Here is a 25,420-nt window from a genome sequence, read left to right on the forward strand (position 1 = left end):
AAATAGTGGTTTTTCATCAGCACTTAATAGATACAAGTGCAAAACGTGAACAGCTTAAAAATGCCAAGTGTGGACCAAATCCTGCCAATCCTTATGCCTGCCAAGGATAACATTTGGCCCTACCTCTTCTCTCCTGAGAAATAAAAAAAAAACCTTTTACTTTTTCTGGGTTCAGTGCATAAGCATCTAATAAAAGTATCAAAAATAATATATGACATATGATAATGACTCGTGTGTTAAGAAACAGCCCTGCCACTAAGTATTTTAAAATACATCCTTCATTTAATTCTCTTCTCTCCTAACATAGACAGTCAAAATCCATTTTCTTACAACTATTTCATAATAAAATTCAAGATAATTTTGATGTATCAGCATCCAAGAGGTTTCTTATTTCTTTATACTTTAAATTTTTCTTTGAAGGTTAATTCATTGGAACTGTTGGCTTCCTTCTGGCAATCATTTTTTCTGGTCTCCAGACTTTCAAAATATTATTACTGTAATTAACATGTATTTGAAGACTTGATATTCCTGCATTGCCTTCAAAGTCTACTGAATACCTTGTACCAATCAACTTATTTGTGGGATAAAATGACTGAGGCAATCTCAGAACCATGGTGATCCAATATAGCAATCCAGCAGCTATCACATATAAATCCACCCAAAAAAGGTATGATTTCGTTCTTCAGTAAGAACTGCTGAACTGAACCAGTACTTAAAAACCCTTGATAATTTTAGCAGATTTGCCTCCCCTTCTACTTCTCAGATTATTTATGAAATCCAGCACATCTTCATGGTACTTTATAAATAAACAATAATAATGACTTTTCGTGCAGAAACAGCTGAATCACCATAGCATATCTGTTCACATCCATCACATTCTTATCCTTAACTGACATTGAGGACTGCACCTGTTATTTTTAATACGTAACTGACCATCTGAAGACATCACTGTCACTCCTCTTATGCTTATTTTCTCATCAGAACCCCTGTCTCCAGATCAACACTTCAATGCAGAGAGCGGCCACACAGAAGGAAGCTACTTTTTCCAGTTTGGATTCAGACAGTCGGGAATGGGCTTCAAAGCTGATCGAGGAGGACCCAAAACCTTACTGAAATGGGATGTAATCCCAGCTTCTTCAGAAGATAACGACTGGCCAGCAAACACATGAACTGGATAAGAACTTCCCAAAAGGCAAAACAGTGCACAAGTATTTTTCTTAAGTGTGTTACACATATTCTAATGTACAATTACGAAGTACTCCTGTGGCTGGCAGGTTTACTTTTAGACTTACTTTGCTGTAGGTAGTAGGCCAGATTTATACTGGCTGGTGCCAGCTACAGATAGAAGACCATCTAGAAGTGTTAGATAAGTTTTGACTAAAACCACTCCAGCAGAAAAAGAGAAGAAATGGGGAAAAAATAATTAGAAAAAAAAAAAGTACTTTCCTACCATCTTCTGTGAAATACAATTCTTTTAGAAACAGATAAATATATCAGCTCTCCTTCCCAGCTAATGAAACTTCACAAGAAAAGCAGCTTGTAACAACTTGAAAATGAATGTATTTATTTACAGACTACCCATTTAGAACGGGCAACCCTAAAGGTAAAGGACCTACTTCAAAGGTGCCCTGCAGGGATGGTTGAGAGGCAACAGTGACTTTTGAAATTCAAGTCTGAGACCCTGTCCATGGCTTAAACAAACTCAGACAAACCTAATCCCCTGAATTCTGACCTGGAGTAGTACAAGACTTGAATTCTGATGACATAATGCTGCTTACAATAATTTCTTTTTTTCAGTAGAAGGATGATTAACCTGTATGTGTCAGTTCAAATACTCCATGTATCTTGTATCTGATATAACATGATTTATAACATAAAATTAAAATTCACTGTAGTAAATCAAGCTAATATGAATGAATCTGTCCTAAGAATCCATTAAGTGTCAAAGTCAGAAGGTTGTCAGAGGTCTTAAGTAACAGCTGTGATTAACCTGTTTCTTGTTTTGCTGTTCCACACTTTGTCCTTTTTACCCTCACAGCCTTTTAATTTATGTCCTGGTCATCAGCTGAAGTAATAGGAAATGATAGCATTGCAAGACACAAAGCATTTTGAAAACAGAACTAGTTCCTTCCCTTTTCAAATACCTTAATCATTTCAAAATGCACTATCCATAATACTCACAAACAAAAATAAGTTAGCTGATTTTTTCCAAACACTTCTGAATGCCTCTCAGTGCCCCTATTTCATATTATATTCAATAAAACTTTCAGTGAACATTTCAGAACTGATCCTACTAAATATCCAAAATCATTTACCTGTACTTGCAAGGTATATGATTAGTTCACTTTCATAAGATCAGTCATGTCACAGAGTAAGCCAGAGATGCACAAAAATACACTGAGGAATTTTGTGTACAGAAATGACATAGGATCACTCTGAATTTCTGAATTAATAAATAAAACTATATCGAGTAATTTTCAAGTATGTGTGACAGGGCTGTGACTTGGACAGAGCTTTGAAGACCTACTTAGTCCATTTGCTCCCCAAAGAGAACTCAAAGGTCTTTTTACTATGGAAGGCAGAATAGAAATAAGAAGGGTTTTAACCCAGACCTCCCCCTGGTCATTGCTTCATACAGTTAGTTGGGGAATTTGGGGGGGGGGGGGGGGGAGGGCTGTTTGTTTGAAAACTGGTTTTTGGAAATTCATTGCGTTTGGCTTGTATCAAAATCTGCACCATCCCTTCTGGTCTTTCAGCAACGACCACGGTGTCCCCATGCTGGTGCCCTGCTGAGTTCAGGACATGAGCACGCTTTGAAGGGAATCCTGCTCGTCCCTACCTCTGGGCTTTGGTTTGCAACACAAAACAGCCTCTGAGCGCACTGATGGGATTTCTTGCAGGTGAAATGAAGTTCAAGCTCTGCTCCAGGAATGCACCTAATGCCTTTCAGAAGGAGAGGAGCATTCAGTCTGTGAGACCAGACTAGAGCTAGCCTGAAATTAAAGACAAACACACTCCCCCTCATCCCCAAAGTATGTATAATTGAGTTCTACAGCAGCATTTAATACTCCAAAGTTACAACTGAAACCTCTCTAGGATGGACATCATGTCCTCAGCACCAGCTCTTTCACCCCACGGATCCACAGCGCTGCCTGCGTTTGAGCCCTGCACAAACATCCTGGGCTGCCAGGCGCCTGCTCACTGTCACCCCTCCCGCCCGGCTTCCGCGTACCTAGAAATCCCAGGCAAACAGCCAGTTTTATCTCAGACAAGATTTCCAAGCAGATTAAGGCACCGTACCTTCTTGCCCTCAAGCATCATCACAGCAGCTTTTATATTTTACGTAGTTATGAGGGAAAGGAAATACTTCCTTCTGGTCACCATCACCCCCATCCCAGGGGATGTCCGATGAAAGTACAGGCAAAAGCACAGCAGATGCTCAATGAATTTACTTCTACGTTACTGAGCTTCCGTGCTTGGCAGGAACTTCTTGGAAACACTGAAAACCCATGACAACTGACCTCCCCCAAACCCCTCCCTCTCACACCTCTGCCATGAGCCTTACAGACCATTCATTCGGTCAGGCCTGGGAAAGCAATGCAGAGATGCTTTTGTTTATCATCAGGAGCTATTGCCATTTTATCACGTTATCCATGACTTTTTATGCATAAAAAGAATAAATTGTTTGGCCATTTCCCTTACAATATTTGCAAGAAATCCAGCATAATTGTTCTTCTTTGTATTACCACAATGGAAGAAAATGGTAATAACGTGGTAGGTAGATGTGAAAATGCAATAGGACTGAAAGGAAGTGCAGATGAATCATTAAGCCTTCCCTCTGCAACTAAAGAAGCATCCATTATTTACTTGAAGGATGATATTTCACTACATTGACAATATTCATCTGAATCTGTATGATATTTAGCAGTTTACTGCTTTCCTACCAGCTATGCATCACCACTGCTCCCTCTCATTATTTTTTTTTCCAATCATCTCAAAAATAATAATCCTGCAACCTAAATTCATACTTTTCAAATGACAGAATTTAGAGACAGCATTTGCCTAGAGGACCATCAGTCTGGCTCAGTAAGGTGTTTTATTTTGTGGGTTTTTTTACTGTTCCTAAATATTGAATATCATTTATGAACAACTTCAACATGTATCTTACCAGCACAAAAATGATAGCTATAAAAATACAACATGAACTTTGATTCCACAAATCATTTGTATCATAAATATAACAAAATCATAGAATCATAGAATGGTTTGGGTTGGAAGGGACCTTAAAGGTCATCTAGTCCAACCCCCCTGCCACGGGCAGGAACAACTTCCACTAGACCAGGTTGCTCAAAGCTCTATACAACCTGGCCTGGAACACTTCCAGGGATGGGGCATCCACAGCTTCTCTGAACAACCTGTTCCAGTGCCTCACCACCCTCATAATGAAGAATTTCTTCCTTATACCTAATCTAAATCTACCCTCTTTTAGTTCAAAGGACCCCTTGTCCTATCACTACATGCCCTACTACAAGTCTCTGTCCGGCTTTCCTGTAGGCCCCCTTCAGGTACTGGAAGGCTGCCATAAGGTGTCCCCAGAGCCTTCTCTTCTCCAGGCTGAACAACCCCAACTCTCTCAGCCTATCTTCATAAGAGAGGTGCTTCAGCCCTCTGATCATCTTCATGGCCCTCCTCTGGACATGCTCCAACAGGTCCATGTCCTTCTTATGTTGGGGGCCCCAGAGCTGAATGCAGTACTGCAGGTGGGAGAGCAGAGTAGAGGGGCAGAGTCACCTCCCTCAACCTGCTGGTTACGCTTCTTTTGATGCAGCCCAGGATACGGTTGGCTTTCTGGGCTGCAAGAGCACATTGCTGGGTCACGTTGAGCTTCTCATCAACCAACACCCCCAAGTCCCTCTCCTCAGGGGTGCTCTCAATCTATTCTCCACCCAGCCTGTATTTGTGCTTGGGATTGCCCCAACCCATGTGCAGGACCTTGCACTTGGCCTTGTTGAACTTCGTGAGGTTCGCAAGGGCCCACCTCTCAAGCCTGTCACGGTCCCCCTGGATGGCATCCCTTCCCTCCAGCACATCGATGGCACCACACAGCTTGGTGTCGTCGGCAAACTTGCTGAGGGTGCACTCAATCCATGTCACCGACAAAGATGTTAAACAGCACCGGTCCCAATACTGACCCCTGAGGAACGCTACTAGTCACTGGTCTCCACTTGGACATTGAGCTGTTGACTGCAACTCTTTGAGTGCGACCATCCAGCCAATTCCTTATCCATCAAGTGGTCCATCCATCAAATCCCTGTCTCTCCAATTTAGAGACAAGGATGTCGTGCAGGACAGTGTCAAATGCTTTGCACAAGCCCAGGTAGATAACGTCAGTCATCACTTGTTTTCACTCACAAATTTTCACTTGTTTTCAACTACATACTCAGAGCAACAAATATTACAGATAAAAACAGCATAAATTTAGCTTTAGACCAAACTACAGATTCTGGTAAATGCTAAAATTAAGTCAACTTGCACATTGTCTAGGGTACTCAAACCAGAAAACAAATACTATAATTGCATTTTTGTCACAGACTACACCAAACATTTCTTATGGGTAACTTAAAATTTTTGAATATCTTCAAAGATAACAAAGCAATGAACATTATTTTAAAAAATGGATCTTGACTTTGAATACCGGACCAATTACATTGAGCTGTTTTCTCACTATAGAAAATGGGAATTAATCTCTCTCACACACATGATTAAAGTGAAGCAAGTACCATGCTATCATCTTGCACTAAAGGATCTATTTATGTATTTCTGTCAGACAGGTATGAGTAAGTTTCCCCTTTCTATATTCATTAAAGTAAAATAAGATTTCATTCACCTTGAAAGAACACAGAACGTGTTCTGCACTCTCCGTTCTTGACATGAGTCCCAAAACATGCAGTTATCACTCTCACCAGGCTCATAATTTAAATGCCTAAATAAAATATTGCACAATTGATGCGTCCTGGGAAGAATTAAATTCAGAAAAAGCTTGTTTTAAGTCATTCAATATCTTTTTATTTTATTAGAAATCCCCAGAGTATAAATTTTTCTACTCACATGCCAGCTCCTATTGTCAGTTTGTATTTTCTCAGCTTGGCTGTTGTCAAGATTTATTGACAATAACATTTGGATATATACTCCATCAAAATGCTGTATAAATACATATTGTATTAAATAAGACTAACGATCTTTGATCACGCATGCTGTACCATAAAACTGTCACATACAGACCTCATTAATGGTGCCATTAAACTGATGTGACTTAGAAAGGCTTTTTCTGTGAAAATGCTACCCATTTGCAGAAATGGGCAGCAATCATTTTTACCAACACCAGAGTATCAATCAGGATAGCATCTGGAGACACTACAGATGAAGTGAAGAGCTCCGAACAGAGCAAGGAACAGCAGCTTCCTTTAATGCCTGCAGCATGGATGCCATAAAAACATTTCAAGATCCTGCTACTGAATTCTGGCAAAGGACTTTGCTCTTGAATACTTTTATAATAGTTTGCACATTGCCTAGGAAAGCCAGTCATGCAGTTTTAAGTTACTGAGGAGAAAAAAGCTTGCTGGTTTTGAGCAGTTTAAGTGTTTTGGGTTTTTTTTTATTTTTTATTTTTAAGCATAACCCCTCCCCTCCCCGCAGCTATGCATCATATTCTAATTTAATTCTGAATGATTAGTGGTGATGTTTTACACAGCAGAAAGCTGAAAGCTAGCTGCATTGTGGAACCCCCTCCAAATATCTTTACTTTACAAATTGAAGCAACCGTAATTTAATTGTCTAGAAGGCATTCGTGATTAAAGAATTGTCAGCATGAAGATTTCTCCTTCCCCCTAATACCTTGGATTAGTCCTTTGGGTTTAGAATTTTGGTATAATATAATGTATATACTTATACCTGTTACACAAGAGATTATCCATCGATAATACAAAAATAATCCTAGATTACATAAGAACTTACCAGTGAATCCTCAGGGTGATTAATATGTTCCTTCAAACAGTTGTCATTTCAGTACGTAAAACATACTAATTTCACACACACAAGCTGTAGTTGTCAGCTCTCCAACTAGCTGTAAACTTGATTGAAAGCGATGTGAAAAGAGCAGACATCTAACTTGTTTAGCCTGTCTTTATAAATTATAATATACTACTTTCATTGTTGTATATATTATTAAAAAAAATACTAAGAAAGACCAAGAGGAAATCTTTTTAATATGGCTAAAAGGTCGCACTTCCTAGTACAGGAAAGAACCAGTGCCAAATTACAGAAATCACTTTTTTTTTTTGTTAAGTTTGAAATACAGGGTACAGGGGAAGACTTTAAAAACAGTAGCTACTGAAACATTAAACTTAATGAGTAACTTTAAGATCAAAGGATGGTAACATTTAAATCACAAAGCTCTTCATCACTTTCATCTCTGCAATAAAGCTGCTATACACTGACTTAGAGCTATACTGGTTTTTAGTAGCATCCCTTTTACCAACACCCACCACCCAATAAAAATCCTACTGGCAGCAACAGACAGGGAAAACAGAAATACAGTTCATTAAAGAAGCATGCAGACACAGTCTGACTATTTTTAAACTGCAACTTCTTATGCTAATAACTTTTTTGTTGTATTTTGTAGGTAAAGTGGCAAGGATTAAATTTGAAGGAGAAATTGAATTAGTTGAGTAACAACAAATAATAAACAAACACCATTAAAATCTCTAGGTTTGACATCTCAAGAGTTAAATTAGAGTCAGAGTATTTGGCAGAATCCAAAGCCATAGAACTATTCACAGATGAAGTACACCTGGTGAACACGTTTGCCAGTGTCAAGCCAAAAGACACTTGGAAACTATCCAGTGTTGAGTATTTCCAAATACACAGTGTACTACTGTACCGTCAACAAAATTATTTTGATACTACCATGATTCTACTTCTGTATTAAAAAAGAGAGTCACATTTTTACAAGTATTATACTAGACTGGCAGCTTCTCCCATACATAAAGAAACCGTATTCCAAGATTCTCTTGGTATTTCTACGTCCATAGCCAAAAAGACTTAAATCACAGTTTTGGTAGTATTCATATAAGCATGTGTGAATACATACTAGAAGTAGATTTTCACCAGTTCATTTATTTTAATGCCCGGAAAAGACCGATGTGATCATGTCACACAATGCAAAGAACCCCTCCCAGTAAAAGCCACGTCAAGCCACTAACTTCTTGTTGCGCTTTTACAATATTCAGTCTTAATTTAAGAAGAAACGAAGCATCCATTCCAGTTCCTATGTCTTCCAAAGGCTAATTACTCTCATTTAGATTTCCAATGGCATTCTTATTCTGAATGCATTTGGTTTGAGCTCTCAATGACCGTATCTCATTATATTCCAAAGTAAATTATCTTTGATATCAGACATCTTTTTCTCTGTGTACACACCTAGGGGACATGATCAAATAACCTCTTAACCTCAAACAAGTATAAAAGAGATTTATGAGAACACATTTAAAGATACAGCACATATTTTCTAGTTCTTAAATCATCCTTGAAATTTTAAAATATATTTTATAACATCTTTTTCTAGTCATCTTTTTCTCAGTAGCAGGAAACAAAAGTAATACTCACTCCTTAATTTTGCTTTTTATTCCCTGCTTTTGGATCCAAGATGATGTTATCAGTACACTTTTAGTAATATCACACCAGGAACAGATGTTTAACTGATTACACACCATTATAATTAACTGCTTTTCAGTGACACAATTTTGGAACTGTTTTCTGGAACATGCAAGTGCAAACTACTTTCTTTGTTCTGGATATATGACAACGTTCTTGGCCATGTTAAAATGAATGTTGATCTATCGAGTCCAGCTCGCCAAGCGATCCCAGTTACTCTACAGAGCTGCCCCCAGGCTGTAATCATTTGTCCCAACTCCGTCTTCTGAGAACTTTGTATTTTCCATCTGGATCATGAATAAATATACTGAATAGCAACAAGTGATCAGGAGCAGGTCAGACAGGAGTCTGTTTAGCTCACTGTCCTGTCTTTGACAGTGATCAAGAGAAGATACATGAATATAAGAACTACAGCAAGAAGCTCTGCAGCTAGCCTACTTTTTCTTTCTTATGAAACTCCAATCCAATAATTTGTTGCCTCCTCAGTCCTATACTATGGAAAACAGTGAATAACCTTCCCTATTCACTTTTAACATACCACAGAGGTTTTCAGGATAAAACTCCCTCAGCTATTCATCATTCCTCACACACAAGCTTCTCCATAACTCTGTACATGTCTGTACCTTTTCTTGTCCAGTTATGCCCTCTTTGACATGGAAGACCAGAACTGTACGCAGCGTCCAAGATGCAGCTGCACCACTGTGGGCTTACACAGTGGGAACAAGATGTTTCGTTCTGTTACACGTGTTGACTACTGCTGAGCTGCCATTTTCACAGGGTGTATCATACCTCCAGAGTATCAATCCTGCAGGATCGCCTCTGCGAGGCCCGTAAATCTTCAAACCATGCACACAGATCGATACAGGGAAGAAGTGGTCTGAATTTTAAGCATTTTGCTCTACTGTAAGAAGTACCGATCCAGTTGATGGGGTTAAGTATCTTGTAACGGTTTCAAATCATCTCCTCTTTCAGGGTCAATCTGGCAGCAATTAAGCACCCTGAATGGTCAACAGCGGCAAAGGTTTTCCTATTAAAGGCTCAAGGAGAGGACTTTCCTGCTGGTCAGTTCCTGAAAGGTGGCTCCCATAATTTACAGGTTAAAAAAACCAAATAAAACAAAAACAAAATACACCCCAAGAAACCACATTAAAAAAAAAACAGTCAGCAGTATGGCAGGACATCAGGAAAATGGTGCAGAACAGAGTAACAAATAAAAGGAGAAAGCATAGCAGCCTGCCCTAAGCCCAGAGGCAGGGATGAAACACAGGTTTCATGGCCAGCCTTCACAAAACAACAGATGTTCAGAGAGCATCAGCCTCATGCATGTCCCGCAGAGATAATGTGGAGAGACTATCTTGAGGAGGGAGACGACTTCTAGATCAGCTAAAAAGAGTAATCCAGTTTAAAATAACACTGTCAACATTTTTATCTTTGTTTCCCCCCAATCAAAAAATTCAAGCTCAAAATGCGAATTTTTCCACTTCTAGTTTCTTTTACCCATTTCCTTCCAGGCACTGGTGAGGCCTCACCTCGAATACTGTGTTCAGTTTTGGGCCCCTCACTACAAGAAGGACGTTGAGGTGCTGGAGCGTGTCCAGAGAAGGGCAATGAAGCTGGTGAGGGGTCTGGAGAACAAGTCTTATGAGGAGCGGCTGAGGGAACTGGGGTTGTTTAGCCTGGAGGAAAGGAGGCTGAGGGGAGACCTCATCGCTCTCTACAACTCCCTGAAAGGAGGTTGTAGCGAGGTGGGTGTCGGTCTCTTCTCCCAAGTTACAAGCGATAGGACGAGAGGAAATGGCCTCAAGTTGCGCCAGGGGAGGTTTAGATTGGACACGAGGAAAAATTTCTTTACTGAAAGAGTGGTGAAACATTGGAACAGGCTGCCCAGGGAAGTGGTTGAGTCCCCATCCCTGGAGGTATTTAAAAGACGAGTAGATGAGGCGCTTAGGGACATGGTTTAGTGGGCATGGTGGTGTTGGGTTGACGGTTGGACTCGATGATCTTAGAGGTCTTTTCCAACCTCAATGATTCTATGATTCTATGAATAGAGTGGTGACCCATACTCAGTAAGTAACAAAATCTACTAAACTATTATTAGCATGTTATAAGGCTGAGAGCTGTGAACTAAAGAATATACAGAAAGACAAAACTGAAGCTTAACTCAAGCAAAGTGGCTATCAATCAGCAGAGCCATGCTGCAGTCTTTCTGAACAAATACATTACCAGCATCAATACCAATCAAAATTATTTTTAATAGACAAAAAAAAAAAATTAAAAGGACCAATCGACCAGCATTCTGTACCTTTTAAAGCCATTTACCTCCTCCAAAACCTTTTTTCACTGGCATGCTGTTATTGCAATTTAATAGATTTTTCTCTCCGTCAGACCTTCTCCCTCTCTCATTTCCACAGTGCCAACAACTAAACGAAGCACAAAATATTGGCCTCAACACACAAGGAAAATTGAAGATGCACTTATTGTTCAGGAATACAGAGGGAAGCAGGAAAATCTATCAATCTGCCACAAGAAAACTAGGCCAACCAATGGGAAAGCTGACTTCAAGCTTTTATTCATTTTTCATTAATCCAAAATGTTAAAAGCAGGAGTAGAGCTTCCTTTTTTTTTGTTTCCTAGAAGACCAATGCACTTCCCCATGGGTTGAGTTAAATGTAATGATTTTGGTTATAAAAAAAGTTTTATCACTGCTCTCTTTTCATAAAGTTAAACACAATGTTGATTACATACAAGAAAGCATACTGTTAATAGTATAAATTAATTTGACTTCTTGAAATTTCATCATCCCCTTGCCTTTCAGCTTACTGACAGTGACTAACGATAACAAGAGAAAAGCAGAGAGATGGGTTCCCCCATTGAAGACAGAACCCGGTCCATTTTCCTGAGTTTGATAACCACGTCAGCTCTGGCTGAAACGAATTAGGAAGAGTTGTGAACCCTTGAAACTCAGAAATAAACAAAAGGACAAGGTTCCTTGCCAGCATGCAGTTGAGCTGTGGTCCTTCTTGCCACAGGATGCTCCAAAAGCAGGGAGCTGGCACAGGTTCCGGGGGCTGGGGCCAGACTGGCCTGTGGAAAAACAATCCATTTCGGTAAATTAAATGCACAGGAACTACAACTCTGAGTTGGGATGGAGACTAGCAGATCCTTGTGGGAAATATCACACTGCTACTCTACCCTTAGGCACTTGCTTTTAAACACTTTTAAACTGGAGACAGTACTGGGCTACATCATGGCTGTTTGGTCTGGTCAAGGACAGCCACTTGTATTTTTATTGATGGTCCAGACCACAGAAAATCATAGAACCAATCATAGAATCATTAAGGTTGGAAAAGACCTCTAAGATCATCGAGTCCAACCGTCAACCCAACACCACCATGCCCACTAAACCATGTCCCTAAGCGCCTCATCTACACGTCTTTTAAATACCTCCAGGGATGGGGACTCAACCACTTCCCTGGGCAGCCTGTTCCAATGTTTCACCACTCTTTCAGTAAAGAAATTTTTCCTCGTGTCCAATCTAAACCTCCCCTGGCGCAACTTGAGGCCATTTCCTCTCGTCCTATCGCTTGTTACTTGGGAGAAGAGACCGACACCCACCTCGCTACAACCTCCTTTCAGGGAGTTGTAGAGAGCGATGAGGTCTCCCCTCAGCCTCCTTTTCTCCAGGCTAAACAACCCCAGTTCCCTCAGCCGCTCCTCATAAGTCTTGTTCTCCAGACCCCTCACCAGCCTCGTTGCCCTTCTCTGGACACGCTCCAGCACCTCAACGTCCTTCTTGTAGTGAGGGGCCCAAAACTGAACACAGTATTCGAGGTGTGGCCTCACCAGGGCCGAGTACAGGGGCACGATCACTTCCCTAGTCCTGCTGGCCACACTATTTCTGATACAGGCCAGGATGCCATTGGCCTTCTTGGCCGCCTGGGCACACTGCCGGCTCATGTTCAGCCGGCTGTCGACCAGCGCCCCCAGGTCCTTTTCCGACAGGCAATGAAAAGCTGTGTAACCAGAAACATTCTAAAGTCCATGTATCATATTTTTACAGATTCCAAAACAACATTAGTAAATGAAAATTCATACAAAATAGCAAAGCAAGTAAAAACAGACGGGAAACCCGGCTGCCCCAATTTTTCAGCCTAAAGCTTCTTCCGAAGCTTTATTAGCTATTCCAATTTCAAAAAGGAAACACCAGCCAACCGAAAAGGCTTATAGACTAACTAATCATATGGAACCACTGGCTCAACATATAATTCAATACCACCATTGTGACAGCTACTTTCAGAGGAAGAAAACAAAACAAAAACAACACACACACAACTTGACTTCAGCGCTATTTAATATATGATTACTTGATGGATTTTATTTGTTTAAAACAATCACTCTGCCTCAGCTAAAGCAGTACTCTGGAAAGCTAGCATTAAAAAATTATTTGCTCTAATCTATTCCAAACTGGGGCTTGGCATTTAACCCCTCTTCATTGCCAAATAGCTTGGTAACCAAGTATTCCACTTGTAAAGTAGCCATAATAACAATACCAAATAGTTGACCTGAGTTCTTCAAAGGTAATAAAAAGAAAAATAAAAACTTAAACAGCATTTAATTACAGGGAGATTTACATTTAATTACAAGAAACCAGCTCCCTTAGTCTTATTAACAATACATGAAAAAATATGGAGGATATTTTCAATTAAAGTAATTTTGTCCAATTAGCAATACCACTGTATTATTTATTAAAAATGATGTCGTCCTAGTCAGCAATTTACTGTTTAACTGTGTAAAATTTTTATGAAGACCATTTTATGGACCAATTCGCTAATGGACCAGTTATTAAATATAGGCACAAATTAATTAATGAGAATTGTTTCAGAAAGAATAGCTTATTAGAAACTGGTTTATAATGATAATCAGTAAGAATGAAGTACTTTAAAGCAGTAACTTCATTTGTTCTAAATGCAGAAGATTAGAATTTATTACATTTATTTAGCTCTTAGGGTTGTTTTTTGCTTCATCAGTCTATATTGTTGACTCTTTACACTGTTATTTATAACATGTAATTGTGCAGGAAGCAGAGAGAATTATGAATAGTACAACAATAAATGACCATTAATGTGGGGGTTTTTCCACATTTTAAGTGTTAGGAATTTCATTATTCATCCTTTTATTAGAGAAGTAAAGGGAAAGAGAAAGAAAAGTGTTAGAAAAATTACTTTCCCTTTTTCTGCAAATCTCATTGTTTCTTTTTCTGTTTAAACTAAAGACATTAGCGCTAGAATATCTGCTATAGCTGCATGAAGACTAGCAAGTATATAAATATGCCAGGTAGGTCTACTTAACATGAACAGCAGTCGGCATTCATTTAATACACGTTAAATCATAGAAATAGATAAACACCAAACATCTATGATTGACATCATGTCATTTTCTGATGTTCATATCTCAGATGTTGTCCTCCTCTGCTCTTCCTCAGGTGTACTTAGGGTCCACAAAAAACAGGTCCTCAAATCCTAAGAACTTAATGTGACCCTATTAGCACTGTTGCTAAAGAAAGGAAAGGAAAGCAAAAGCAAGCATGACCATCAGAAAAAAAAAACCCACACCTTAAAGATGGCTTCCTGCTCGCACTGGATGGACTTACATTCTTACCCAAAGTCTCCCAACATTAGAAGAAAAAAATATGGAACTTCCCTCCACAAGACTCCTATATCATGTAACCAAGGGAAAGAGCAGATTAACTTTCTGAGAGCCTATTGTTACCAAACATGGAGGAAAAACTCCCCATGAAGAAACTAACTACAGATATTATTCTCACATGCATCAGTAGTTTAACAGCTACCTGAATATCTGGTGGTGTAACTCCCACAGCTTGACTCCTTTTTCTGAGCACCACGTAATCCAAATTACTTTAAACAATCGTGATCCCGTACTTTGAAGAGTTACCTGAAGCATAATATGACAAAATTTTACCATTCTGCCTCTACAGATAATTACCTTGCTATAGATAAGATGATGTACGACTCCATCAGGGACTCTAGTAATAAATAAGTCTAATGATGAAAATGTTGGTACAATATGATTCACAAAATGTGTGCCCAACACAAAAGCTGTATAATGATGACATTCATTACTGAGGGAATAACGTATTGTTTTCTTCCAATGGAAAGCGTGCTTCGTTTTGTGCATTTTGACTGTGTTTCATTTCCTGCATCCCATACGTAGTATGAATGGAAAATTGTGGCTTTTGCAAAATTAGTATGGATTTGTCAACTGCTACAGCCACAGCTGAGAACAGTTCATTAACTTGACCTAATTTAAGATAGAGCTATATGATAAACTTGAAATGTGAATAATACTAGCTATATCACAGGAGAAAGGATTGAATCCCTTAAGCTTAGATTTGCCTACATATTGAAAAGTTTAGTTTTCTGGCTCAAGAACTGCAATGAGCATAACAGCACACATTAAGATTTCATCTTTATCACTATAATTATTTGTGTTATACACATTTTGCAGTTTTGGAAGGACGGTTGCAATATTGTTTGAATGTTGTCACAAAGGTGTAGAGAAAACTGGAAATTAAGCTTTTCCTCTTCCCTTCTAAACAATACACAATGTTGGGGACGGAAAACAAATCTGATCATTATGACAGTTCCCTCTCATCAGCAGCAACATGTTTGGTGGGTCAATATAAAATTACTGCTTGACACAACCACATTCAGACTTCTCTACTCCGCTGGCTGCAGTTTTAATGGTAAACTCTGTAAGGAGGCAGAGCTAGAGATCCAAACATTTTTCTTCTTTGTAAGTTGTGTAATAGGATCAACTCCTTCTGCCTGGCCCCAATTCCAGGCACCGCTGAACTCCAGGACTTAATTCAGATCTCTGAGGACCCATATCCTCACTCATTTCAGTTCCACTCAGTAAGTTCAGAAAAGAAGGATAAAATGAGTCAAGGATCAAAGGTGATGAGGGAAGACGTAATGGAGGGGTTTAGAAAAGGAGAAGGAACTGGAAAGTCATGCAAGACTAAAGAAGCGGTGGAGACCGTGAGCTGAAAGCAGAGGCTGCGGCACGCAGCAGTGAAAGTGCAGAGGCTGGCAGAGAAGTGGAGCATGCCAGAGGACCGAGAGCAGAGCTGGTGAGGGAGATAAGGGAAGAAAAAATCTTCCTTTTTTAGAAATGCATTTGCAGTAAAGTGTGCAATATATGTAAGCCGTGAACAAAAATAAGATGCAGATGAGAAGAAAAAATGGGGAGAAGTATCAATGTAATAATAACAATAATAACAATAATAATAATAAATAATAATAAAAAGGAAAGTGCAGAATTAAAAAGTTCTGGGAATAACGGCAGATGGGTCCAAGCACAGAGGACGGCCCATGGAAGACAAAGAGAATTAAGCGTTTTTCTTAGCGTGCAAAGCTCCCCCGATAGGACACATGTTAATGTGTAAAAACTCAGTTACTTAGGAGTGCTGGTAAATTTGATTCCTCAAAATTGGTAATAACTTGTTTTTCTTCTCCCTCTCTCTTAAATGCTGGTAGGTTTCCTGTTGCGCCAGGTTGTTAGCACACCCCATTAGAGGAACCTTTCCTAACATTTCCGTATACTTCCTCTGAAATTTCTATAAAACCTACTGTATTAATAAAGTTGCTCACAAACAGGTTATGCTCTTCTTCCACCCCTCTGCTCTCAAAGAAATTGATACCATATGCACATTAATTTGTAATGCAGGTATCAGAATAACTGTTGCCAGGGAACTACTAATAAATAGTAATGTTAAGTGTTCAATTCTTTCATTAAACCTGTGTTTTTCATCAAATTTTCCAGGCCTGATTTGGTTACTACCAGTTTTAACCTTATTTTCCATTCCATGATGTAGTTTGTTCTTTTCTCAAGTTACAGTACACATAAAACCTTTACCCTCCCAAGTTATACTTTTGTCTATAAAACATGCACTCTCTGGGATAGTCTATCCCATAACATAAAGAGAAGGGTTTTATGGGGAGACATCGTCCTGATTGCTATTAGAAGGAAGAAATCACAGTAATTCTTCAATAAACAAGGAGAATCATAAATGTCCATAACTTGGAATTTGGAGGCCTTGACTTATCAGGTTACTCGACAACCATAATGATACCTTAATAACATAGAAAATCCATTAAATTTCATTTTGTGTTATACAAAGCCTACAGCATATATGCTGAAAATGCATGCCAGTGCCTTTATACCTTCACGAGTTTTGATGAATAGCCAGTTCAGAAGACAGCCACTCATCAAAGGAAAGCTTAAAATACAAGTTTAAAAGAATTTGCTTACTTATGCATAGCTATCAGCAAATCTAAATTCTATACGATCTAGGAATAAATGTCAGGTTTTCGCAAAGATTTATAGGTCTATGAGCATAATACCCATAAACCACTGTGTGCTTACTTTATTGGCAGAACAGTTTATACATTTGACATAGTGCTGTTCAGATAAGATTATATCCAACTAAGTACAGAAAAGAAGCTGTCAACAAGTCTGTAAGACTATAATAGAAACTGCAAAAGCAGAGTTTTCATATGACTAACCATACCTTCAAAGTACTCCCAAATCAGTCCCAGGCATGAAAACAGTCGGAACTGATTTTAAGAGAAGGGTGAAGAATGGCATGTTGCCACAAAAGTAAGAACCAAGCCTGAACCGTGTGTTCCCTGTATTACATAATTGCCAAATTAGGTGGGGAAAAAAGGTTAATATTATAAATAATACAGAGCTTTTAGCCAAATTGTATTTGGGAAGTCTAGAACTAGACAGCAAACTTGTGATTGATCAAAGTTAATCCTAGTTGATTAGAGAAGCACATACCCAACCTTTTCATGTTCTGTACGCTTTTACTGCTGTGAGGGTTTGGAAATTCTGTCAGGAAGATGGAAAGGGAGGAAGCTTAGAAATCAATAGGCAATTTTTCCTCAAAAATCTAAGTCAAATAGCATAAATAGTGATTCTTGAAAACATGCACAAATATTATTAAGTAGTGAAAACCAAACTGGCACAAAGCTCTGACTCTCAAGATGTGCACGAAGGAAGCGTGTGAGCTTCATATATACAAATGTATGTTTCCTACTGGCTGTTAGAGCAGAACCTCTGCCTCAGTAAAGATACCCTGCCCTTTAACTTTCAGATTTTTGCCAGCTCTGTATTATAAAAATGGGACAAAAGACAGCAGTGAGGAAAGTAGAGATGGATTATCTGGAACATGGTTGGATCCAACAGCTGCAAAATTTGTGATGACAGAGGGACCCAAACAGGGAGAAACTTTAGACAAGAAAGCACTGTTACTCTGGCTATTTCTGCCCAGAAAGTTTCTGGGTCTGTGTTAATGGTAAAGGAATAAATGGGCTTCCAGAGTCACAGGGGTTAATATGACCCTGTTGTTGTACAGCATCAAACAGTTAAATAAGATTTGTGATTTTAAACCTCTAAAGATGCAGAAAAGGGAGAATGTATGTAATACTAACCCCCCAGAGCTTCATTTTCATAACATTCTTCAGACCCTTTCCTTCTGGTTATTCAGACCTGTGTTAAGAAAGTCCTTTCCCCTTCTTCACCTCTCTCTCCACCACTCCATCGCTCCCCCCCTCTTCACCTCGCCTCGCATCTTATAATGCCTAAGGGTATCCATCTAAATAATGGGTATTTAGAAGGGGACAAGGAAAAAAAAAATGTATTTTGAGAAAATGTTTCACTATGCCTTCTTAAAAAAAAAAAAAAAAAGGCTACATTTTCAAATCTTTAAAGAACAGTCCATTTTAAGGGCTGACAGTACTTTGGTCCCAAGGGGCAGCAACTCATGCAGCTTCCTATAAAGGCAAATTCCACAGAAATAAATCACCTTCTCCCTGGCCACTACCTCACTGCAGCAGATGAGATTACCTACACTTCAGAAACAAGTTTCTGTTGCACGTATCTTCTGATAGTTAAAATTAAATGTTTTATGAGTATTAGGCCAAGCTACAAAAAAAAAAAGGAAAAAAAAAAGAGCCAGTGACATATACTAAATCTCTTCCTGCTTATGGCAAACAAGGTCCGTAGCTAGCCAACTGACAAATACCGTATCATAGGACCCCAACTTCATTCAGGACTTCTCAATAGGTATCAGATATACACTTACATGATAAAACTCCTTTCACACATGCATTACTATCCTCCAGTCTATCCTCACCAGTTTTTTTTTACCTCTGGAATGAAACTAAGCATAAGCCCACAATACTGCAAATTTCCCAGTATGCAGCAAAAAAATGACTTGGTTTCTATATTAAATTACCAAATTAATGAACAGTTCAATACTGTAAAATAATTTTATCTGCTTCCAAAAATTCTCACCCCATTCTCTTGCACAAACTGCTTTCCTCAAAGCAAGTTCCACTGAGGACTTAAAAGCACCAGGAGGATATATGCCAGTGTTTTAACTTATGACATTTACAGATTAATAATAAGAAAGAAAGAAACTTCAGCCTGATTCGTATAACTTTAAAAAGTTAATCTGGTAACTATGAAAGCAGCCTTTACTGTATTTTGGACGCTATTTGCAAAGATAGTTCTATTTTCCTTAACGGATTTTTTTCACCCTCCTCTCGTGTTACAATTTCCAGTAATGCCAACGCACCAGTTTCATCCAAAGAAAGTCATAATTTGGAAGTGGTCACAGTACTTCCTGCTATTGACAAGTAGACGAGAGACTTCAGGTGCAGGTATTCCCTCGTCAGAAATAACATAAAGAAAAATAAAATATTTTCAGTTATGGTATTTTATGGTTGAATCTCTAACATGAAATATCAAGGAAGATTAGACTAATATCTCAAGACTTTTCATCTCTAGTGTTTTTTCTCTTCTCTTTATTTTGCTCTCCCCAACCATCTGTCCCAGACCTTCCAAGTCTTATGTGTATTTTATGTCAGTTTGCTTTATGTTAGGAGTTTCTTTCACAGCAACAAACTGGCTTTTTTTTTTTTTTTTTTTAAGAGTTTTGGAGAAAGCATGTATAAATATGTATACACACATAAATAATGGAGCAGGAAACCTGTTTTTTATTCTTTTTTTCTGCCACTTTGAGTGAACACAGGAAGCTAAAAAAGGTGAAAATGTTTGTGAAAACCTTTGTAATGAGAATTAGCCTACCTTCTTTAATAACACCATTATTTACAAATTAGCAATGCTATGTGAGATCTCATATCAATAAAGAAAAAGATATGAGTTTTAAGATGGGGAAATAAAACCACTGAATAATATTTTTTGTTCATCCTTTCCTCAATTCTTGCTTTGTTTGCTTTGGCTAGCGTAAACTCTAAGCTCTTTGGGACATAAAGAACATTTTTGTGATCTATTTTTACAGCAAGATGCTTATATTAAATAAACTGTATTGATATATCCTAAACTGAATATAGGAGTGTAAAAGACAAGACTGGACATGAAACAAATACAGTAATATAATAACTTTGAATAAATTCCAGTAGACATGACATAAATGAATGTGACATGAAAGTAATTTTGGGACAGAGAAAAGCGGGGCAATGCTGCTTTCAGAAGACTGCTTAATGTTTGTAAAGTGCTTTGAAGATGAAAACCCCTACGTACGTATTACGGCTCTGGATTACCACCACTGGAGTCATGTGGCCTCACTCTGAAACTGAGAATCTGAGGAATTTGAGACAACCTGCGATTCAAAGTCAGAAAAATGCATAGATACAAAAAATACGAAGAGTCCTATATGATATGGAATTGCTATGAGCCATACACTACCTTACATTTTCTTCATTTCTATCATGACAGTTAAAATAGCAGATTTCCATAGGTGTATCTGTGGGTAAAATTTGTAAAAATAACAACCTTCAGTATAAATGTCGGACTTCTTTTGAATTGAGGGAGGAAAAAAAATAGTGATGCTACTATCAGAAACTGATGGCATTTGTAACTTCAAAGTATATTCTGCCCAGTGATACCAAGACACGTATTGAACTGAGAACTTCTAAGACTAGAAGGATAAACTTTTTGACACCACTTGAGAGAAAAAGAAGTACAGACAGTAACCTACCAATATACTGTCCAGTTTACATGGAATAACTCGGAAGAGAATCTAATCTGCTGATTCCTGAAATTTCAAATTGTAGGACTTCCGCACTGCAAAAAGCGGCAACGCAATTTTTACTGTCGTATTCCATATAGCCCAAATTTCAGCAAGTCAGTCAAAAGTTTAACAACTAAAATTTCTGTTAGCATAGAAGAGAAAGAAAATTGCAAACAATCTTTTTCTCTAGAGTTACACTTTAACAACCCAATCACATGACTGAAAAAAAAAATTGTAAAATATTGATTCAATATAAGAATTCCCAAGTATTCGCCATAAAGTCTAAACTGAGAAAACTGTATTATCCTGAGGGGATATGACTCCTCCTTGTTGGGTCTACACTTCCATGTCTACCGAGAGCGAAGTGGGGAGAGCGAATCCCATAAATTAGTGATTCAATAGCTGTATTCTTCGGGGGGGGGGGGGGGGGCGGGGGGGGGGGGGGGGAGTAACTCCCTTACTCCACCCCTGCCCCAATATACAAGGCACAGAAATACATGTTGCAAATCAGTAAGGGTTAGAATTCCTTTTAACAAGATACGTGCAAATACTTTGTGAAGCTACAGCGAAGTTTTTTCCTTTGATCCACATCAAGCACTTGAATCCCGTTTCCAAAGCAGTAAAATGCTAAATAAAGACAGTGAAACAGAGTCCAGAACAAGGTCTTTTTGTTGGTTTCGTTTTTTAATATAAAATAAAGAGGAGGGGATAGTTGCTTTATCAGCTTATATTTTTATTTTATTTCTAGTGTGATCATTTATTATTGGGAGCACTCAGACAGTACTGAATAGCTCTTGTGTTCATGTGATTTCAAAGAAACTATGCAAACTTCCCCACCTCATAAGCTGGAAATAATTGGTCCAAACACGTCAAGAATAAGCATTTCTTCAGTGACTTCACACCAGTTTGTAGTCACTGTGTGTGACTGTGTCAGAAGTATGGTCAGTACCGATACTTTTAATACATATATGCCATAAAGAGCCTAAATTGTCAAACTCAGCCAAGGCCCGTGGTCACTTAGGTGAAAAAAAAATTAAACTAACAAATCATAACTTCTGAAATTTGCTGATAAGCAACATTACCTAGCATGCACATGAAATGTTACACAGCTTCATCTCTTAATGGCTTAAGAGATACAGCAGAGGTAATTCCTCTGTCATCTTTGCAGAACAGTTAAAAGAGTTTGGCTTCGATCTTCCCTTCCAAAAGAAAATAGCACTAGGGAAACGGCATCCCTATATAACAAATATATATATGAGAAGATCACTTAATCTGCCCAAAAAGCCCCAAACTGTTTGTTACATTGTTTCATTACAGTGTTACTGCATCTGAATACACATTCCTTTATTCACCTCTATATTTCTTAATTGTTAAAGCAATCCAAAAGGTTATGTTCCATATGTTAAAGATCTCTTTCTCTCTGTGGGCCCATAAAACTGAATGGCAGCAGGCAGCGTCTACTAGAATATTCTCTTTTGCCCAAGTCTTCCACGCAGCTACAAAAACAAATATAAGAGCGCTAGTGTTTGAGCTTTTTATCATTACTTTCTGCAGCTGGCCGAATCTCACAAGTGTAATTTAATTCAGCAGAAACAGTTTCTCCTGGAAAATCTTTGACACGTTCAATCAAATTGTCATCTGTATGTTCCAGCTACTGAAAATTATTATGTCCCCAGATTTTAAACTTTTTTCCTTTTTACCTTCAAGATTTAGCCTTAAATTTACTTATTGAGAAGAAAAAAACCTGAGAAGACAGATTGTAAGAGGAAACGGGTAAGTTTAGGTGATACATGGTACTGTACTTGTCCACGTGAAATACAAAAAACAATGGTTTGTATGTTTTATATCAGCTAAGGACAGCTAATCAGCTCTCAGGTCAATGGCTATTTGTAATTAACTTAAAAAAACCTAACACGCTATCTTTCCAATGAGTATGAGCAAGCGTTACCTGAAATGCACATTTAGGGTGATAGTATCAAGTTTGCTACTGGTGCCTTAAATCATATGTATAAGTGAGCAAATCCTCCCACCTACCACTTCAAATGCACCACCTCCCCCGTTCATCTTTTCTCACTTCTGTTTCCAATTCAATTTCTTTTCATTACAGTGAATACATATTTCTGTTGATCTCATGGTCAGCTGGATTCATCTACTGGCACTTACCTCGTTAAAAGAAAAGTTTCTTAAAAAAAAAAAAAATCTAAACTGTGAATCAATGCTTAAGAAGAAAAACATTTGCAGACGTGCTGAGCATGAGAATTTCTACAGATCTTTAACCAATGGAAAAAAATAGTTTCTACCTGCCCAAGATGTCAACATTTTATACTTTTTGGGGGGTACAAACTATAACTATATAGCCAGTTATATAAACTACAAAAGTAGCAGCGAATTTATCACCTAGGTCAAAACTGATGCTGATGTAATAATTTTATTCTAAACCAGCCTATTAAAATTTAGCAGGAAGTGTAGTTATTATATCTTCTATATTAACAAGCAAAAGTTTCCCAAATGAATAATCAGCATACAGCTAATCAGCATCAAGTCGTTCAACAGTTATAGCTAGAACTGAACTGAAGCGTACGCAGCACATCTGTACGTTTACAAGCACAAGCAGCCCAGATGTTATAAATTACTCTCTTTACCAGTTGTCTCCTAAAAGTGTTGACTTAAAGAAAATGCAGTGAACAGTGGAGATGTTCACAGCAGGAATTGTCAACAGACCTAAATTCAACAGTAAAAGATCTGTTGATATGTGCACGATCTAAAGGGTAAATGTCACAGAGCTATTACTGCTTGGGTCCATCGCAGGGACATCACTTTCACCTATACTTGATGATACAGTTACAAAAAGTTCTACTACTTTACTTACAATACATACCATTTATTCAAGTTTAGCTATGTGCAACAGGCAACAAAACATCATAACCTATTTCCAAGTCACCTGGGGTGGGGGTGGGGGGCGGGGGGGAGCAAAACACCAAACTGTCATTTTCAATTACCAGACAACTCAGAACGATATTGGAGATTGGGTCGTTTCAAATGGTTGCACGCAAACTCTTGTTAAAAAAGGAGACATCAAATTCCAAACTTTATTTAGAGGAGACGGGAGAGAAGGGGAAAAGCAGTTAATTACACAGAACTCCAGAAGGCAGTTTACCATTATCGATACCGTTCATTTATTGCCCGGGTAGCCTGAGCCCATCCCGTCGCCGGCGGAAAGGTGCACCAGCGAGCTCCATCAGTTCTGCTAGCACTGGCATTTTCCAAACCACCGTGCACAGCAGCATGCAATTTACATCAGGGGAAGCGTAAGCCCAGCTTCCCCAGCTCGACCAAAACGCCAGCAAGAGTTTCCAAACTGAGAACAAAAAAAAAAACACAAAAAACCACCCAACCCCAAACTCTCACATACTTTTTAAAAGCCGGGCCGGGGTTATCATCTGCGCGGAGCGGTGCTGCCCGCTCCCGCGGCAGCGGTCGGGGCGGCGGCGGGCACGGCCGCGCCAAGGGGTCCCCCCGCGCCCAGGGCTGCGCGCCCCCCCCCCCCCAACCCCCCCCCTCCTTTGGGGCACCCCGCGCCAGCGCCTCCGGCGGGGGGAATCCCGCGGCGGCCGCCGCCAGGTGCGCGCTGCCCCGCGGGCCGTACTCACAGGGACACGGTGCGGTTGGGCAGCACGGCGGGCTGCAAAGTTTCCACCAAGTCGCCGCCGCTGCAGACCACTTTGATGCGGAGGGCCGGGCGGCCGGGCCCCTTGGCGCGCTCGGCGGCGCAGAGGCAGCGGTCCACGATGAGGTCGGGGCAGTTCCTGCTGCCCCCGCACAGCCCCAGCACGGCGGCCACCAGGCAGAGGCGGCGGCACAGCCCGCGCATGCTGAGCCAGCGAGCGAGCCGCCAGCTGCCGCGCCCGCCGCTCCGCGCCGCGCATGGCACGCGCCGACTCCCCTCCGCGCCGCTCCGCGGGCGCCGCGCTCCCCTCCACGCCTACCCGCGCCCACCCCGCCCCGCCTCGCCGCGCCTCTCGCTGCGGCCGGCTCCGCTCGGGGGGACCCCCCCCCCCCTTCCTCCTCCTCCTCCTCCGAGGAGCCGCCGCTCCTTTCCTGCCGCAGCCCGTGCGGCGGCGGCGCTGGGCGGACCCCGCGGCGCGCAGCGGGCCCCCTCCTGCCGCCGCCGCCCGCGGCCCCCCCCGGGGGCCGGAGCCGCGGCCCCGGGGAGTTCCTTGCGCGGCTGCTACCTGCGCTGGCCCGCGGTGCTCTCGGCCCGCGTTGGGCGTCCGGTAACTGGGGGGAAAACCAGGCTGATGCGGCAAGGGTGAGCTGCGCTGCAAAGCGGGCGCGACCAGCCCAGGCACAGGTTGGAAAATCAGGAGCTGGAAAAATTACATGGGTTGGGAATCTAGTTTTGAAAATAGCCGTCTTTCCTGTCGCTCTTGAGAAACGTGTGTGCAAAGTGCTGTTTGCACCTATGGTGGTGGGAAAGGAGTTTCAGGCCACGGGCAAAGGTCAGTGTAGACCAAGAGAGAGGACAGTCCTCCAGCCAGCTCTGTGCTGACCGGCCGCTGCCGTCAGGGAGGGCCGCTGCCGTCAGGG

At 40.2% G+C, this 25,420-nt stretch overlaps 1 protein-coding gene across 1 annotated transcript in view; it reads right to left on the reverse strand.

The window, feature by feature from the left end:
• The window catches only part of LOC143160727 (adhesion G protein-coupled receptor A1-like), a 296,528-nt gene extending 271,824 nt beyond the window's left edge, over positions 1 to 24,704 (reverse strand). The window contains exon 1 of the mRNA XM_076338820.1: positions 24,484 to 24,704. Within this exon, the coding sequence (XP_076194935.1) occupies positions 24,484 to 24,704 (221 nt within the window). The remainder of the gene's footprint in view (positions 1 to 24,483) is intronic.
• Positions 24,705 to 25,420: the final 716 nt, after the last annotated feature.

The sequence above is a fragment of the Aptenodytes patagonicus genome, chromosome 5 (assembly GCF_965638725.1).
Source record: "Aptenodytes patagonicus chromosome 5, bAptPat1.pri.cur, whole genome shotgun sequence".
In the NCBI taxonomy this organism is placed as follows: domain Eukaryota; kingdom Metazoa; phylum Chordata; class Aves; order Sphenisciformes; family Spheniscidae; genus Aptenodytes; species Aptenodytes patagonicus.